Here is an 18,106-nt window from a genome sequence, read left to right as displayed (position 1 = left end):
CGTAGTAGCACCAACGGAAACCCCTAAACACCTCCCCGAGCACTCTCACGACCACCCCGTGAGAGCCCTCCATTGCCATGAAATGGTGGAGTCATGATGAGCTAACCAGGGAAGGCCTAGTACCACGGGCAACGCAGGAGAGTCAATGAGGAAGAGACTGATTCTCTCCTCGTGACCCCCCTGCGTCACCATGCCCAGGGGAATGGTAGCCACCCTAACCGGACCCTAATGTCGACTGTCCAGAGCGTGAACTGGGAACGGCCTAACCACTGGAACAATGGGGATCCCTAACCTATGGGCGGATGCTCTGTCGCTAAAATTCCCAGCTGCGCCTGAATCGACGAGCGCTTTATGCTGGGAATGCGGAGAAAACTCAGGAAATTAAACATGCACAAACAGGTGTACAACAGAGGGCTCTGGATGAGAGTGGTGCAGGCTCACCTGATTCCGTTACCACGAGCATGTTCTACCCCAATTAAAGTGCCACCAACCTCCTGTGGTCTCTCTCTTTCTCTCTCTGTCTCTCTCTCTCTCTGTGTTCCTGTCTCTCTATCTCGCCGTGTACATGGTTCAGTGGTTAGAGAGGTGGCCTTGATGTTGCTGTTTCTGTCGTGCTCTTTCATTGAACGAGAGAAGATAATGAAGGAAAAAGAACACCTCAAAGAACACCACTTTCAGTATGCACGCACATACACGCACAAACACGTTTGAGTAATCCCCACGGCCGCCACACATAAACACGGCATCACATGGAACTGCCCCCAGGGTTGTCAAGTTACTCTGAGACGAGGCAATGGTGGTCAGATGGTGTGCCTCGGTCATCGTGTTGAGATAACTCTTGGCCAAATGATACACTGCCGTTCTGAAACCATAGCTGCCTTCCTTATACGCTGATGGTTTCTCCTTCTTTAATATTGTCGTGATGACACTAAGCTGACAGAGAAATACTGAGTGACAGAGCGTTTAACCATTTGTGTTCTGTGGCTGGTGGTGCAGAAGATACTGTAGATACTGTGAGCTTAACTACACAGTCGTCATGGTAAAAGATAGTTACTGCATGGACTCAGTCTCCTTGTCATAAGTGGTTCTGTATACCGTCGGAAGTTTACATACACTTAGGTTGGAGTCATTAAAACTCGTTTTTAAACCACTCCACAAATGTCTTGTTAACAAACTATAGTTTTGGCAAGTCGGTTAGGACATCTACTTTGTGCATGACACAAGTCATTTTTCCAACAATTGTTTACAGACAGATTATTTCACTTATAATTCACTGTATCACAATTCCAGTGGGTCAGAAGTTTACATACACTAAGTTGACTGTGCCTTTAAACAGCTTGGGAAATGCCAGAAAATTATGTCATGGCTCTAGAAGCTTCTGATAGGCTAATTGACATAATTTGAGTCAATTGGAGGTGTACCTGTGGATGTATTTCAAGGCCTACCTTCAAACTCAGTGGCTCTTTGCTTGACATCATGGGAAAATCCAAAGAAATCAGCCAAGAAAAACTGTAGACCTCCGCAAGTCTGGTTCATGCTTGGGAGCAATTTCCAAATGCCTGAAGGTACCACATTCATCTGTACAAACAATAGTATGCAAGTATAAACACCATGGGACCACACAGCCGTCATACCGCTCTGTCTCCTAGAGATGAACGTACTTTGGTGTGAAAAGTGCAAATCATTCCCAGAACAACAGCAAAGGACCTTGTGAAGATGCTGGAGGAAACAGGTACAAAAGTATCTATATCCACAGTAAAAACGAGTCCTGTATCGACATGAAAGGCCGCTTAGCAAGGAAGAAGCCACTGCTCCAAAACCGCCATAACAATTACAGACTTTGTTTGCAACTGCACATGGGGACAAAGATCATACTTTTTGGAGAAATGTCCTCTGGTCTGATGAAACAAGAATAGAACTGTTTGGCCATAATGACCATCGTTATGTTTGGAGGAAAAAGGGAGAGGCTTGCAAGCCGAAGAACACCATCCCAACCGTGAATCACGGGGGTGGCAGCATCATGTTGTGGGGGTGCTTTGCTGCAGGAGGGACTGGTGCACTTCACAAAATAGATGGCATCATGAGGGGGGAAAATTATGTGGCTATATTGAAGCAACTTCTCAAGACATCAGTCAGGAAGTTAAATGTTGGTTGCAAATGACAACAAGCATACTTCCAAAGTTGTGGCAAAATGTCTTAAGGACAACAAAGTCAAGGTATTGGAGTGTCCATTCACAAAGCATTGACCTCAAACCTATAGAAACTTTGTGGGCAGAACTGATAAAGAGTGTGCGAGTAAGGTGGCCTACAAACCTGACTCAATTACTCCAGCTCTGTCAGGAGGAATGGGCCAAAATTCACCCAACTTATTGTGGGAAGCTTGTAGAAGGCTACCCAAAACATTTGTCCCAAGTTAAACAATTTAAAGGCAATGCTACCTAATGCTAATTGTGTGTATATAAACGTCTGACCCACTGGGAATGTGATGAAAGAAATAAAAGCTTAAATGAATCAGTCTCTCTGCTATTATTCTGACATTTCACATTCTTAAAATAAAGTGGTGATCCTAATTGACCTAAGGTGGTTAATTTTTACGAGGATTAAATGTCAGGAATGGGGAAAAACTGAGTTTAAATGTATTTGGCTAAGGTGTATGTAAACTCCCGACTTCAACTGTATGCCATTCCAGACAACTCACATCTAACATCTCAGCTGTTCTGAATATCAGTGGCTCGCGAATACAGCCTAAAGCTAACACTGTGCTGAATGGTTGATATGTCCAAAATGTGCAGGATACATTTTAGGCTACAATTAACTGTTTATTGTTGACATTTTTTCATTTACCTTTTCCCATTCCTTCCTTTTCCCCTCTCTCAGCTGTCCGGAACGACCGCAATAAGAAGAAGAAGGAGAGTCCCAAGCCAGAGCTGACCGAAAACTATGAGCTGAGTGCAGAACAAGAGGCCATCATAGAGAAGATACGCAAGGCTCATCAGGAGACCTTCCCATCGCTCTGCCAGCTGGGGAAATACACCACGGTTAGTACTGTAACACACACACACATACACACACACACACACAGAAGGAGAATAGAATAGACAAATACTACTGTGCTGTATATTGTAATTTTCAGATCACAGAAATTTGTAAGCCAACTCCTCGAGAAATTCACAGATTAACCCTGAGAGGTTGGAAGCCAGGGTCAGCCACTGTGCAGTTTAGAAGGGCACAACGTCAGGAGATTAGCATGCACGAAGACACACTTGTATTTAGTTGTAGTTAATGCTCCAGGCACAGTTTGCATCAATGTCAGTGTAGTGAGGCCTGGCAAACTCAGACAGATTATTGTCTACATGTCCCACTGACACGCACCAAGAGCCTGTATCTCTCAGACCTCTGTTGACAGAAGGCACTGTCTGTTTCGTTTCTGTGATAGTGTACTTCTGACTGGCAGAGCCCACAAAGGGAATCGATCCTATGTACTGTACTGCAAATCCCCCTCTAATGCAGTAGCCAGAACTCAATTATGAGATAAATCCTCGCTAACACAACTCAATAACCTCTCCTCTCTATGCACGTCAAGGAGGGTCGGAAAGATTTTGAATGGAAATCAATGACAATCAGAGGAGGTTAGGACTCGTTTTTGTGGCAGGTGCTTCATGTCAACTGATGATCAATAGCTGGAGAGTGTCATGAGAAGATAGACATTGTGCACTAGTCTTTAGAAAGCCTCAATAGGTTCCACAACTGAACAGTGCTCTTGTGCTCTGGGGCTGATCCTGTGCTGCTTCCATCCTATCCACTGTGTGTATGAGTGTGATATGTATGCTATTCTATTTTATATTATTCTCAAAAATCTCTATTACATTAACCTTCTGAGTATTATAAATACTATATAGACCAACTCCAACGATCATATGTCTTTTTGCAGATTCATAATGTATGTTCTACTACCAGGGGATCCAGAGTAGACCATCCATAATGTTAGTACCAGACCCTCTTGGTTAGAGACATCCATAATGTTAGTACCAGACCCTCTTGGTTAGATACATCCATAGTGTTAGTACCAGACCCTCTTGGTTAGAGACATCTATAATGTTAGTACCAGACCCTCTTGGTTAGAGACATCCATAATGTTAGTACCAGAACCTCTTGGTTAGAGACATCCATAATGTTAGTACCAGACCCTCTTGGTTAGAGACATCCATAGTGTTAGTACCAGACCCTCTTGGTTAGAGACATCCATAGTGTTAGTACCAGACCCTCTTGGTTAGAGACATCCATAGTGTTAGTACCAGACCCTCTTGGTTAGAGACATCCATAATGTTAGTACCAGACCCTCTTGGTTAGAGACATCCATAGTGTTAGTACCAGACCCTCTTGGTTAGATACATCCATAGTGTTAGTACCAGACCCTCTTGGTTAGAGACATCCATAATGTTAGTACCAGACCCTCTTGGTTAGAGACATCCATAATGTTAGTACCAGAACCTCTTGGTTAGAGACATCCATAATGTTAGTACCAGACCCTCTTGGTTAGAGACATCCATAGTGTTAGTACCAGACCCTCTTGGTTAGAGACATCCATAGTGTTAGTACCAGACCCTCTTGGTTAGAGACATCCATAGTGTTAGTACCAGACCCTCTTGGTTAGAGACATCCATAATGTTAGTACCAGACCCTCTTGGTTAGATACATCCATAGTGTTAGTACCAGACCCTCTTGGTTAGAGACATCCATAGTGTTAGTACCAGACCCTCTTGGTTAGAGACATCCATAGTGTTAGTACCAGACCCTCTTGGTTAGAGACATCCATAGTGTTAGTACTAGACCCTCTTTCCTTTCTTCGAGACATCCATACAGGGCTCTACAGTGCGAGTATTTCACTCGCATTTGCCCCTAAAAATTGATATGTGCGAACTGAAAAAATGATTTACGAGCAGTGTGCGCGATTAAAGATGACTGACAACCTACTGTAATCTATTTTTCCCCCGATGCTAATTGTTTAAAAACTACAAGTCCCACATTCCACAAGTGGCATGCGCCAACCACAGTAGAGTTTTCTGTGATGACGCAGTCCAGTCAGAGAGAGAAAGGTGAACAACATTGGAAAATAGTATCGGTATAGGCTATAAGTTAACGTGCAGACATCGCTAAAAATGAAGCCCATTCAATTTTATTTTAAGTGAAAAAGAGACGAGGAGAAAGAGGAATCCGGCGAGGGGGATTCGCAAGGTTCAACTAATGAAGCCTCTTCACAAGGTTTACCTGAGGCGGCTAACGTTGACATGGCTGCTAACGTTCGGGATGCTGGGAACAACGTTAGCGACGCTACCTTGAACCCAGCTGTCACTTCTACGTCCACTGTAGCCGGTGGAGGGAGAACATATACATTGGCTCAAAATGTTCCCATGGCTAGAGTTCGAAAACAACGTCATGTTCTGCAAATATTGTAGGTTGCTGAAACAGGCCTTCGTCCTTCGTGTCAGGAAGCCCGCATCTGAAAAGAGATAGCGTAGCGAAACATAACATCTCGCTGCGGCATATCCAGTGCAGAGATCTGTACCTGTTGAGACAGGAGAAACCATCAGGCACGGTGTCAGCAGCCTTGAGGAGGCAAGTGCTGCTGTCTGAGGAGGAGAAGAGGAGGCAGCTGAGAATAAATATAAACATTGCATCCTTCATTGCGAAAGATGAAGAACCTTTCGTCAAATTGGGGCCGCTTATCAGACTCCAACACAAAAACAGAGTTGACATTAATCCCACATACGACAATGATGTATGATGTGCGGAGATGATCGGTTAAATTGCTGACATAATGAGAGAGCCTGTCAGCGAAGCTGAAATCCGCAAAGTATCTTGCCGTTCTAATAGACGGAGACACTGATATATCCAACACTGAATGCGAGATTGTCTACGTACGCTTGTTGGAGGATGGGAAGCCAGTCAATCTCCTGGTCGGACAACAGACCCTTGAGCATTCTCATGCCATTGGTAAGTTGTTCCTCTTTATAGGCTTTATTCTTGTGTAAAGTTGAATCATTATTCATAATGGAGATAATTTAGTTTGTCAGAAATACTTTTGTGTAATTGTTTTTTTGTGTTGTCATTCGAGGTGTTTTGGATGCCACCAAGGCCACATTTGGTGCTGTTTGCCCAGAGGAGGATGGAGGGTCATGGATGAAGAAATACATCTCCTTCTGGGCAGATGGTGCCTCCGTGAACATGGACCACCGTGGGGGAGTGATTGCCCACCTGCAGAGAGAGGCAGGGGGGCATATAATCCCAATCCACTGTATGCCTCATAGGTTTGTAACTAATAAATTATCTATGATTTAGTTTTATTTGCTAGCAGAGAATGTTAAACAATAATGTGTGTGTGTGTCTGTGTGCGTGCGCTAAGTGCTGGAATACCACAGAATTATTGTTTTCTGCTGGCAAAAGAGACGGGGGGAAGGAGACGGTGAATTGTTTGGAAGATTCTGTTCTGACTTTCACAGACTAGAGCTGGCACTACTGACCATTCAGAAGAAAGAGCCAAAGCTGTCTGTCGTGTACGATCTTCTGAATCTGATATGGAAGATGTATCACTTCAGCGGAAAATCCAAACGAGAGCTCTTTGTTCTCAGGCAAGAGCTCGGTGTGGATATTTGCACACCGTCTAGCGTCAAGGGAACTTGCTGGATCCCCCATGTCCACAGAGCGCTCAGTGTTCCTATGGCATGGACAAGACAAGGACCTCTAGCGTCAAGGGAACTCGATGGATCCCCCATGTCCACAGAACACTCAGTGTTCCTATGGCATGGACAAGACAAGGACCTCTAGCGTCAAGGGAACTCGCTGGATCCCCCATGTCCACAGAGCTCTCAGTGTTCCTATGGCATGGACAAGACAAGGACCTCTAGTGTCAAGGGAACTCGCTGGATCCCCCATGTCCACAGAGCTCTCAGTGTTCCTATGGCATGGACAAGACAAGGATGTCCACAGAGCTCTATGGCATGGACAAGTCAAGGGAACTCGCTGGATCCCCCATGTCCACAGAGCTCTCAGTGTTCCTACAGCATGGACAAGACAAGGACCTCTAGCGTCAAGGGAACTCGCTGGATCCCCCATGTCCACAGAGCTCTCAGTGTTCCTACAGCATGGGCAAGACAAGGACCTCTAGCGTCAAGGGAACTCGCTGGATCCCCCATGTCCACAGAGCTCTCAGTGTTCCTACGGCATGGACAAGACAAGGACCTCTAGCGTCAAGGGAACTCGCTGGATCCCCCATGTCCACAGAGCCCTTAGTGTTCCTACAGCATGGACAAGACAAGGACCTCTAGCGTCAAGGGAACTCGCTGGATCCCCCATGTCCACAGAGCTCTCAGTGTTCCTATGGCATGGACAAGATAAGGACCTCTAGCGTCAAGGAAACTCTCTGGATCCCCCATGTCCACAGAGCCCCTTAGTGTTCCTACAGCATGGACAAGACAAGGACCTCTAGCGTCAAGGGAACTCTCTGGATCCCCCATGTCCACAGAGCCCTTAGTGTTCCTACGGCATGGACAAGACAAGGACCTCTAGCGTCAAGGGAACTCTCTGGATCCCCCATGTCCACAGAGCCCTTAGTGTTCCTACAGCATGGACAAGACAAGGACCTCTAGTGTCAAGGGAACTCTCTGGATTCCCCATGTCCACAGAGCCCTTAGTGTTCCTACAGCATGGACAAGACAAGGACCTCTAGCGTCAAGGGAACTCTCTGGATCCCCCATGTCCACAGAGCCCTTAGTGTTCCTACGGCATGGACAAGACAAGGACCTCTAGCGTCAAGGGAACTCTCTGGATCCCCCATGTCCACAGAGCCCTTAGTGTTCCTACAGCATGGACAAGACAAGGACCTCTAGCGTCAAGGGAACTCTCTGGATCCCCCATGTCCACAGAGCCCTTAGTGTTCCTACAGCATGGACAAGACAAGGACCTCTAGCGTCAAGGGAACTCGCTGGATCCCCCATGTCCACAGAGCTCTCAGTGTTCCTATGGCATGGACAAGACAAGGACCTCTAGCGTCAAGGGAACTCGCTGGATCCCCCATGTCCACAGAGCTCTCAGTGTTCCTACAGCATGGACAAGACAAGGACCTCTAGCGTCAAGGGAACTCGCTGGATCCCCCATGTCCACAGAGCTCTCAGTGTTCCTACAGCATGGACAAGACAAGGACCTCTAGCGTCAAGGGAACTCGCTGGATCCCCCATGTCCACAGAGCTCTCAGTGTTCCTATGGCATGGACAAGACAAGGACCTCTAGCGTCAAGGGAACTCGCTGGATCCCCCATGTCCACAGAGCTCTCAGTGTTCCTACAGCATGGACAAGACAAGGACCTCTAGCGTCAAGGGAACTCGCTGGATCCCCCATGTCCACAGAGCTCTCAGTGTTCCTACAGCATGGACAAGACAAGGACCTCTAGCGTCAAGGGAACTCGCTGGATCCCCCATGTCCACAGAGCTCTCAGTGTTCCTACGGCATGGACAAGACAAGGACCTCTAGCGTCAAGGGAACTCGCTGGATCCCCCATGTCCACAGAGCTCTCAGTGTTCCTATGGCATGGACAAGACAAGGACCTCTAGCGTCAAGGGAACTCGCTGGATCCCCCATGTCCACAGAGCTCTCAGTGTTCCTACAGCATGGACAAGACAAGGACCTCTAGCGTCAAGGGAACTCGCTGGATCCCCCATGTCCACAGAGCTCTCAGTGTTCCTACGGCATGGACAAGACAAGGACCTCTAGCGTCAAGGGAACTCGCTGGATCCCCCATGTCCACAGAGCTCTCAGTGTTCCTATGGCATGGACAAGACAAGGACCTCTAGCGTCAAGGGAACTCGCTGGATCCCCCATGTCCACAGAGCTCTCAGTGTTCCTATGGCATGGACAAGACAAGGACCTCTAGCATCAAGGGAACTCGCTGGATCCCCCATGTCCACAGAGCTCTCAGTGTTCCTACGGCATGGACAAGACAAGGACCTCTAGCGTCAAGGGAACTCGCTGGATCCCCCATGTCCACAGAGCTCTCAGTGTTCCTATGGCATGGACAAGACAAGGACCTCTAGCGTCAAGGGAACTCGCTGGATCCCCCATGTCCACAGAGCTCTCAGTGTTCCTACAGCATGGACAAGACAAGGACCTTGCCACTGACGAAGGCCAGTACTCCGTTGTTCTGCAGCACATGGAACACCTGGCCGTAGCATCAACAACAGAAGTTCAAGGAAGGGTAAAGAAGGTCACATTTACACAGGAAATGTAATACCATACTAGTTTTTTTTAAATAGGTTCAAGACTCAAATGAACTTTCAGAATCAAGTAATTGACAGGTGACCGTTTATTTACTCACTACTTAACTAATAAAGTGGGAAATGGTGAATGCACTCTTTTGTGTATTCTGCCATTTTGTTTCAGACATGTTTGAGCAGCTATCTTCACTTAGCCTCACCCTGCAAAGGAATGACCTGACCCTCCCCCAAGCCACATCAGAGTTGAGGAAGACAGTGACCAGACTGGAAGCACTAAATCTTCAGACCATGCTTGCTCAGCAGCAGGGTGATGAGAGGAGATTCCAGGTGTGTTAAGATGAGAGCTTGTTAGGATATACGAGAAATCGATGATTAAAATCTATAATTAAGACAAATTCTCAGTGTGAGAATCAATGTATTCGTTGCCCAATAAAACGATTTGAGGATAAGGAGGGAAATGCGGTGGAGAAGTCTTTACATTTTTTTTATGAGAGTCAGACATATGCCCAGACATTTCATTGTGTGTGTGTGTGTGTGTGTTATTTCTGTTAAAGGGAATAACACTGAATGTGAATCTGAAAGGCTTCATGGACCTCACCAGTCCCCAGCTGAAGCGGCACATGAAGGCGGCCATCAACATGGGCGTGGATGATCTCAAAGCCAGGTTTGGTGGTTTGCTGAAGGATGAGGGTGTCCAGACCCCAGTGGAGTCTTTCAGAGTGCTAAACCCTGACACCTGGCCAGAAGACCAGGCCAGCCTTCTCACCTTTGGCAATGATGGTGTGGCAGACCTGATGAGGCATTTCAAGGAGCCAATAGAGAGGTAAGAATTTATTTGACACTGCATTGCCATATGAGACAATGTTATGTTTGCATATTTGCAAACTCACTTGCTCTCTTCAATCCTGCAGATCGGGGTGCAACATGGCTGCAATCCAGGATGAGTGGCAGGGGCTGAAAATCCTGGTCAGCCACAAATTCAAGGACAAGTCCTACAGTGGCCTGTGGGAGACCATGTTGACAAAGGACCCCTACAGGCACGATTACAAGGTAGGCTAACAGTCCTGAGGGGTTATGTATGGTATCCTATGGTTGGTTTTGATAAGTTAATGGTAAGAGGTTGAATGAAATTGAAAGATATAATATTTTCCCTAGAACATACTGGAGTTGGTGCAGCTTATGCTGGTGCTGCCCATTTCAGCCGCCCAGTGTGAGCGAGACTTCTCTGCGCAGAACTGGATTACGAATTCGACAAGAAGCTGCCTTGGGGTCTCCACCACCGAAGATGAGGATCAGCCTGGAGGGGTCTTCTGTTGAGGAGTTCTATCCCACTCCTGCCGTGGACTGCTGGCTGACCTCTAAGCGTGCCAGACGGCCAACATACAAAATCAGCTGGATAACTGATATCCTTTGTGTCTAGTAGGCTTGGGTCAATATGTGATTTTGGTGGTATGTGCTGTTCCAAAGATGTGTGTCCCTTAGTACACGCACACACGCAGTATAAATATATATGTAATAAATAGTTTGTTAATAAACTCTGTTACATTTTTCACTGTGCTCCTGAATTTCTTTGTGTGCTCCTACATTTTTTCATTTAGGAGCGCATTTACTCCTTGGGAAAAAAGTTAGCATAGAGCATGCCATAAGTACCAGACCCTCTTTCTTAGAGACATCCATAGTGTTAGTACCAGACCCTGTTGGTGAGAGACATCCATAATGTTAGTACCAGACCCTGTTGGTGAGAGACATCCATAATGTTAGTACCAGACCCTGTTGGTGAGAGACATCCATAATGTTAGTACCAGACCCTGTTGGTTAGAGACATCCATAATGTTAGTACCAGACCCTGTTGGTGAGAGACATCCATAATGTTAGTACCAGACCCTGTTGGTGAGAGACATCCATAATGTTAGTACCAGACCCTGTTGGTGAGAGACATCCATAATGTTAGTACCAGACCCTGTTGGTTAGAGACATCCATAATGTTAGTACCAGACCCTGTTGGTGAGAGACATCCATAATGTTAGTACCAGACCCTGTTGGTGAGAGACATCCATAATGTTAGTACCAGACCCTGTTGGTGAGAGACATCCATAATGTTAGTACCAGACCCTGTTGGTTAGAGACATCTATAATGTTAGTACCAGGCCCTCTTGGCTAGAGACATCTATAATGTTAGTACCAGACCCTCTTGGTTAGAGACATCTATAATGTTAGTACCAGACCCTCTTGGTTAGAGACATCCATAATGTTAGTACCAGACCCTCTTGGTTAGAGACATCCATAATGTTAGTACCAGACCCTCTTGGTTAGAGACATCTATAATGTTAGTACCAGACCCTCTTGGTTAGAGACATCTATAATGTTAGTACCAGACCCTCTTGGTTAGAGACATCCATAATGTTAGTACCAGACCCTCTTGGTTAGAGACATCTATAGTGTTAGTACCAGACCCTCTTGGTTAGAGACATCTATAATGTTAGTACCAGACCCTCTTGGTTAGAGACATCTATAATGTTAGTACCAGACCCTCTTGGTTAGAGACATCTATAGTGTTAGTACCAGACCCTCTTGGTTAGAGACATCCATAATGTTAGTACCAGACCCTCTTGGTTAGAGACATCCATAATGTTAGTACCAGACCCTCTTGGTTAGAGACATCTATAATGTTAGTACCAGACCCTCTTGGTTAGAGACATCCATAGTGTTAGTACCAGACCCTCTTGGTTAGAGACATCTATAGTGTTAGTACCAGACCCTCTTGGTTAGAGACATCTATAATGTTAGTACCAGACCCTCTTGGTTAGAGACATCTATAATGTTAGTACCAGACCCTCTTGGTTAGAGACATCCATAATGTTAGTACCAGACCCTCTTGGTTAGAGACATCTATAGTGTTAGTACCAGACCCTCTTGGTTAGAGACATCTATAATGTTAGTACCAGACCCTCTTGGTTAGAGACATCTATAATGTTAGTACCAGACCCTCTTGGTTAGAGACATCTATAGTGTTAGTACCAGACCCTCTTGGTTAGAGACATCCATAATGTTAGTACCAGACCCTCTTGGTTAGAGACATCCATAATGTTAGTACCAGACCCTCTTGGTTAGAGACATCTATAATGTTAGTACCAGACCCTCTTGGTTAGAGACATCCATAATGTTAGTACCAGACCCTCTTGGTTAGAGACATCTATAGTGTTAGTACCAGACCCTCTTGGTTAGAGACATCCATAATGTTAGTACCAGACCCTCTTGGTTAGAGACATCTATAGTGTTAGTACCAGACCCTCTTGGTTAGAGACATCTATAATGTTAGTACCAGACCCTCTTGGTTAGAGACATCCATAATGTTAGTACCAGACCCTCTTGGTTAGAGACATCTATAGTGTTAGTACCAGACCCTCTTGGTTAGAGACATCCATAACTGTATCTCTGTCCTTGACGCTACATTTGTTTACGCCGGTGTGTTTCATGTTGAGCAGCAACAAACCTAGTGGTGGGGGGAAATTAAAAATAGATATCAGGAACAGATGACTTTGCTTTCCTGCAGATGAAAACATCAAAAGCACATCAGGGAAATGTCTGAGCTCAGGCAGCATTACGTGTGTGTGTTTGGGTTTGTGTGTGCTCAGGCAGCATTACGTGTGTGTGTTTGGGTTTGTGTGTGCTCAGGCAGCATTACGTGTGTGTGTTTGGGTTTGTGTGTGCTGTACGTGTGTACGTTTGGGTTTGTGTGTGCTCAGGCAGCATTATGTGTGTGTGTTTGGGTTTGTGTGTGCTCAGGCAGCATTACGTGTGTATGTTTGGGTTTGTGTGTGCTCAGGCAGCATTACGTGTGTGTGTTTGGGTTTGTGTGTGCTCGGGCAGCATTACGTGTGTACGTTTGGGTTTGTGTGTGCTCAGACAGCATTACGTGTGTGCGTTTGGGTTTGTGTGTGCTCAGGCAGCATTACGTGTGTGTGTTTGGGTTTGTGTGTGCTCAGGCAGCATTACGTGTGTACGTTTGGGTTTGTGTGTGCTCAGGCAGCATTACGTGTGTACGTTTGGGTTTGTGTGTGCTCAGGCAGCATTACGTGTGTGTGTTTGGGTGTGTGTGTGCTCGGGCAGCATTACGTGTGTACGTTTGGGTTTGTGTGTGCTCGGGCAGCATTACGTGTGTACGTTTGGGTTTGTGTGTGCTCGGGCAGCATTACGTGTGTACGTTTGGGTTTGTGTGTGCTCAGGCAGCATTACGTGTGTGTGTTTTGTGTTTGTGTGAGCTCAGGCAGCATTACGTGTGTACGTTTGGGTTTGTGTGTGCTCAGGCAGCATTACGTGTGTGTGTTTGGGTTTGTGTGTGCTCAGGCAGCATTACGTGTGTACGTTTGGGTTTGTGTGTGCTCAGGCAGCATTACGTGTGTGTGTTTGGGTTTGTGTGTGCTCAGGCAGCATTACGCGTGTGTGTTTGGGTTTGTGTGAGCTCAGGCAGCATTACGTGTGTACGTTTGGGTTTGTGTATGCTCAGGCAGCATTACGTGTGGTTTGGGTTTGTGTGAGCTCAGGCAGCATTACGTGTGTGTGTTTGGGTTTGTGTGTGCTCAGGCAGCATTACGTGTGTGTGTTTGGGTTTGTGTGTGCTCAGGCAGCATTACGTGTGTGTGTTTGGGTTTGTGTGTGCTCAGGCAGCATTACGTGTGTACGTTTGGGTTTGTGTGTGCTCAGGCAGCATTACGTGTGTGTGTTTGGGTTTGTGTGTGCTCAGGCAGCATTACGTGTGTATGTTTGGGTTTGTGTGTGCTCAGGCAGCATTACGTGTGTGTGTTTGGGTTTGTGTGTGCTCGGGCAGCATTACGTGTGTACGTTTGGGTTTGTGTGTGCTCAGACAGCATTACGTGTGTGCGTTTGGGTTTGTGTGTGCTCAGGCAGCATTACGTGTGTACGTTTGGGTTTGTGTGTGCTCAGGCAGCATTACGTGTGTGTGTTTGGGTGTGTGTGTGCTCGGGCAGCATTACGTGTGTACGTTTGGGTTTGTGTGTGCTCGGGCAGCATTACGTGTGTACGTTTGGGTTTGTGTGTGCTCGGGCAGCATTACGTGTGTACGTTTGGGTTTGTGTGTGCTCAGGCAGCATTACGTGTGTACGTTTGGGTTTGTGTGTGCTCAGGCAGCATTACGTGTGTGTGTTTGGGTTTGTGTGTGCTCAGGCAGCATTACGCGTGTGTGTTTGGGTTTGTGTGAGCTCAGGCAGCATTACGTGTGTACGTTTGGGTTTGTGTATGCTCAGGCAGCATTACGTGTGTGTGTTTGGGTTTGTGTGTGCTCAGGCAGCATTACGTGTGTGTGTTTGGGTTTGTGTGTGCTCAGGCAGCATTACGTGTGTGTGTTTGGGTTTGTGTGTGCTCAGGCAGCATTACGTGCTGCATTACGTGTGTGTGTTTGGGTTTGTGTGTGCTCAGGCAGCATTACGTGTGTGTGTTTGGGTTTGTGTGTGCTCAGGCAGCATTACGTGTGTATGTTTGGGTTTGTGTGTGCTCGGGCAGCATTACGTGTGTACGTTTGGGTTTGTGTGTGCTCAGACAGCATTACGTGTGTGCGTTTGGGTTTGTGTGTGCTCAGGCAGCATTACGTGTGTGTGTTTGGGTTTGTGTGTGCTCAGGCAGCATTACGTGTGTACGTTTGGGTTTGTGTGTGCTCAGGCAGCATTACGTGTGTACGTTTGGGTTTGTGTGTGCTCGGGCAGCATTACGTGTGTGTGTTTGGGTGTGTGTGTGCTCGGGCAGCATTACGTGTGTACGTTTGGGTTTGTGTGTGCTCGGGCAGCATTACGTGTGTACGTTTGGGTTTGTGTGTGCTCGGGCAGCATTACGTGTGTACGTTTGGGTTTGTGTGTGCTCAGGCAGCATTACGTGTGTGTGTTTGGGTTTGTGTGAGCTCAGGCAGCATTACGTGTGTACGTTTGGGTTTGTGTGTGCTCAGGCAGCATTACGTGTGTGTGTTTGGGTTTGTGTGTGCTCAGGCAGCATTACGTGTGTACGTTTGGGTTTGTGTGTGCTCAGGCAGCATTATGTGTGTGTGTTTGGGTTTGTGTGTGCTCAGGCAGCATTACGCGTGTGTGTTTGGGTTTGTGTGAGCTCAGGCAGCATTACGTGTGTACGTTTGGGTTTGTGTATGCTCAGGCAGCATTACGTGTGGGTTTGGGTTTGTGTGAGCTCAGGCAGCATTACGTGTGTGTGTTTGGGTTTGTGTGTGCTCAGGCAGCATTACGTGTGTGTGTTTGGGTTTGTGTGTGCTCAGGCAGCATTACGTGTGTGTGTTTGGGTTTGTGTGTGCTCAGGCAGCATTACGTGTGTGTGTTTGGGTGTGTGTGTGCTCAGGCAGCATTACGTGTGTGTGTTTGGGTTTGTGTGAGCTCAGGCAGCATTACGTGTGTGTGTTTGGGTTTGTGTGAGCTCAGGCAGCATTACGTGTGTGTGTTTGGGTTTGTGTGTGCTCAGGCAGCATTACGTGTGTGTGTTTGGGTTTGTGTGTGCTCAGGCAGCATTACGTGTGTGTGTTTGGGTGTGTGTGTGCTCAGGCAGCATTACGTGTGTGTGTTTGGGTTTGTGTGAGCTCAGGCAGCATTACGTGTGTGTGTTTGGGTTTGTGTGAGCTCAGGCAGCATTACGTGTGTGTGTTTGGGTTTGTGTGAGCTCAGGCAGCATTACGTGTGTGTGTTTGGGTTTGTGTGTGCTCAGGCAGCATTATGTGTGTGTGTTTGGGTTTGTGTGAGCTCAGGCAGCATTACGTGTGTGTGTTTGGGTTTGTGTGAGCTCAGGCAGCATTACGTGTGTGTGTTTGGGTTTGTGTGTGCTCAGGCAGCAGCGGGACGGAAACGTTCATCTGGGTGAGTGACGAAGACGTCGAGACATTTGGGACAACCGAGCGCGTCTTCTCTTCTGTTTCATTCCCTTCTTTCCTGACAGTTGTGAAAAGTGGAATAAATGTGGCTGATCCATGGTGGATTGGGAAAAGGAGGGGTGATTGGTACACACATACACACACAATGCGACAGGGCTTAGTTTAGTATTGTAAATTACTATCAGTCTGTTTTAGGGCTTCATTTACACCAGTCATCTATAAGAAGGCATCAAGGTTGATTTGGAGGCTGGAGTATTTCCTCTCTCTCTCGCTCTCTCGCTCGCTCTCACTCCTTTCCTCTCTCGCTCTCACTCTCTCTCTCTCTCGCCCTCACTGCTTTCCTCTCTCTCGCCCCCTCTCTCTCTCTCGCTCTCGCTCTCTCTCTCTCTCGCCCGCTCTCTCGCTCGCTCTCTCTCTCTCTCCCCCTCTCTCTTGCTCTCTCTCGCTCTCTCTCTTGCCCTCGCTCTCTCTCACTCTCTCTTGCTCTCTCTCTCTCGCCCTCACTCCTTTCCTCTCTCTCTCTCGCTCTCTCGCTTTCTCTCTCTCTCGCTCAGCAAAACCTCCTGAGCCAAATAGCATGTTCCATGTAGATGGAAACATCCGATAGAGATACACTGCCTTGACAGAGAGATAGAGCTTAGCTAGTTTTGGGACATTTTGACAGGTAATTGTGAGATAGTCATGTGGGATAGTGAAATGGGTCCTGAGTGACTGATAGTTTTCTAGCAGGTTGAGATAGCGGTTTGTTTGATTGACAGCTAGGCATGGCATTGTTGTGCAGGGAGTTTGAAAGTGTCTGTTTGTTTTTAGACTGATAGACTTACTTACATACAGTTTAGATTGGGCTTGGTGTGAAATAGTGTGTGATTGACACCGGAACTTTGCGAACGATGTACTGTTGGGAGTGTTGAGGAGCAGAGCAAGGGGAGATTTGTGAGGGATAATGTGGTAGACTTGTAGGAACTCAGGCACACACACACACACACAAACACACACACCTTAAACTTGTCTCAGGGCTTGGAGTTTCATGTCACCAATCAATCATTCAGGCTTTGTTCACACAGTTTAATAAACAAACAAGTAGAAAACACCATGGCACTGGCACATCCTGTCTTAAAAAAACTAAATATATAGCAGTGGTAACAATCATTCCAATCCTTTCCCATGGTGGATGATTGACATAACTAAAGCTAATCATTAGTGATTAAAGCCTTCCGCCTTCAAAGTATGTGTAAAGACTTTCCCTGGCGTAGGACAGCGCTGAAGGAAGAGTTACCATCAGTCTGTGCGTAGTTTCTCAGGTTAAAGGTTCACGGTTTGCCATTTTTATTTTTATGTACAACACATACGTTTAGGAATGTCCCACAACTATGCTTACCCCACCTCCTACCCTTACCTCTTACTCCTTCATTTCTACCAAGTAGTAGTACCATTCATTTTCAGATGGAAATCCTAGTAATAAATATATTATGATATTATATATTTATTTGCCCAGTTAGTCAATCATGTAATATTCATGTCACATTCTTCAAAATTAAAATATACTTAATTTTTCAAAATGACAGAAGAAAAACTGTGGCTTTAATTAAAGATAATTTGAGTCAGTCAGTCATATAGGAGGGATGCATTCCGCTGTGCTGCTGTCAGTACTGTCACGGCAGTACCAGTAGTCCTGTAGATAGATAAAACCTTCATCTGGAACACTAGTAATTATGTTGGCTCTCAGACTGAGAACTCCCTCATTATTATAAGAGATTGGTTCCTGGTGCCTTTTGAACATCACTCCTCCTCAGCTTTCTCTCTCTCTCTCTCTCTCTCTCTCTCTCTCTGTCTCTCTCTCTCTCTCTCTCTCTCTCTCTCTCTCTCTCTCTCTCTCTCTCTCTCTCTGTCTCTTTCTGTCTCCCTCTCTCTCTGTCTCTCTGTCTTTCTGTCTCTCTCTCTCTGTGTCTCTCTCTCTCTCTGT

The 18,106-nt window shown here is 46.5% G+C and overlaps 2 protein-coding genes across 3 annotated transcripts in view; both read left to right on the top strand.

The window, feature by feature from the left end:
* Positions 1-18,106, top strand: part of LOC115131432 (retinoic acid receptor alpha-A) — a 141,822-nt gene that overhangs the window by 94,484 nt on the left and 29,232 nt on the right. The window contains exon 4 of the mRNA XM_029663154.2: positions 2,878-3,038. Coding sequence (XP_029519014.1) covers positions 2,878-3,038 — 161 coding nt within the window. The remainder of the gene's footprint in view (positions 1-2,877; positions 3,039-18,106) is intronic.
* Positions 4,675-10,816, top strand: LOC115131433 (uncharacterized). Of its 2 annotated transcripts, XM_029663156.2 has the most exons (5): positions 4,675-6,308; positions 9,433-9,593; positions 9,821-10,089; positions 10,178-10,316; positions 10,422-10,816. In XM_029663156.2, the coding sequence occupies exons 2-5, from the start codon at positions 9,435-9,437 to the stop codon at positions 10,581-10,583; spliced, it is 729 nt and encodes a 242-aa protein (XP_029519016.1). In that variant the 5' UTR covers positions 4,675-6,308; positions 9,433-9,434; the 3' UTR covers positions 10,584-10,816. The 2 variants fall into 2 exon arrangements, with proteins under 2 accessions (XP_029519016.1, XP_029519015.1); XM_029663155.2 differs by lacking the exon at positions 4,675-6,308 and having other exon boundaries at positions 7,050-9,593.

The sequence above is a fragment of the Oncorhynchus nerka genome, linkage group LG7 (assembly GCF_034236695.1).
Source record: "Oncorhynchus nerka isolate Pitt River linkage group LG7, Oner_Uvic_2.0, whole genome shotgun sequence".
Taxonomy (NCBI): Eukaryota; Metazoa; Chordata; class Actinopteri; order Salmoniformes; family Salmonidae; genus Oncorhynchus; species Oncorhynchus nerka.
The sequence above is the reverse complement of the archived record's forward strand: the minus strand, read 5'-3'. Positions and strand labels throughout refer to the sequence as shown.

Bases quoted from the DNA above. Each gene is read 5' to 3' on its own strand.
- LOC115131433 (XM_029663155.2), top strand. From the start codon at position 9,390: ATGGTGAATGCACTCTTTTGTGTATTCTGCCATTTTGTTTCAGACATG. The intron at 10,090-10,177 runs GTAAGAATTTAT...TCAATCCTGCAG, and splicing joins TTCAAGGAGCCAATAGAGAG to ATCGGGGTGCAACATGGCTG. The intron at 10,317-10,421 runs GTAGGCTAACAG...TATTTTCCCTAG, and splicing joins CCTACAGGCACGATTACAAG to AACATACTGGAGTTGGTGCA.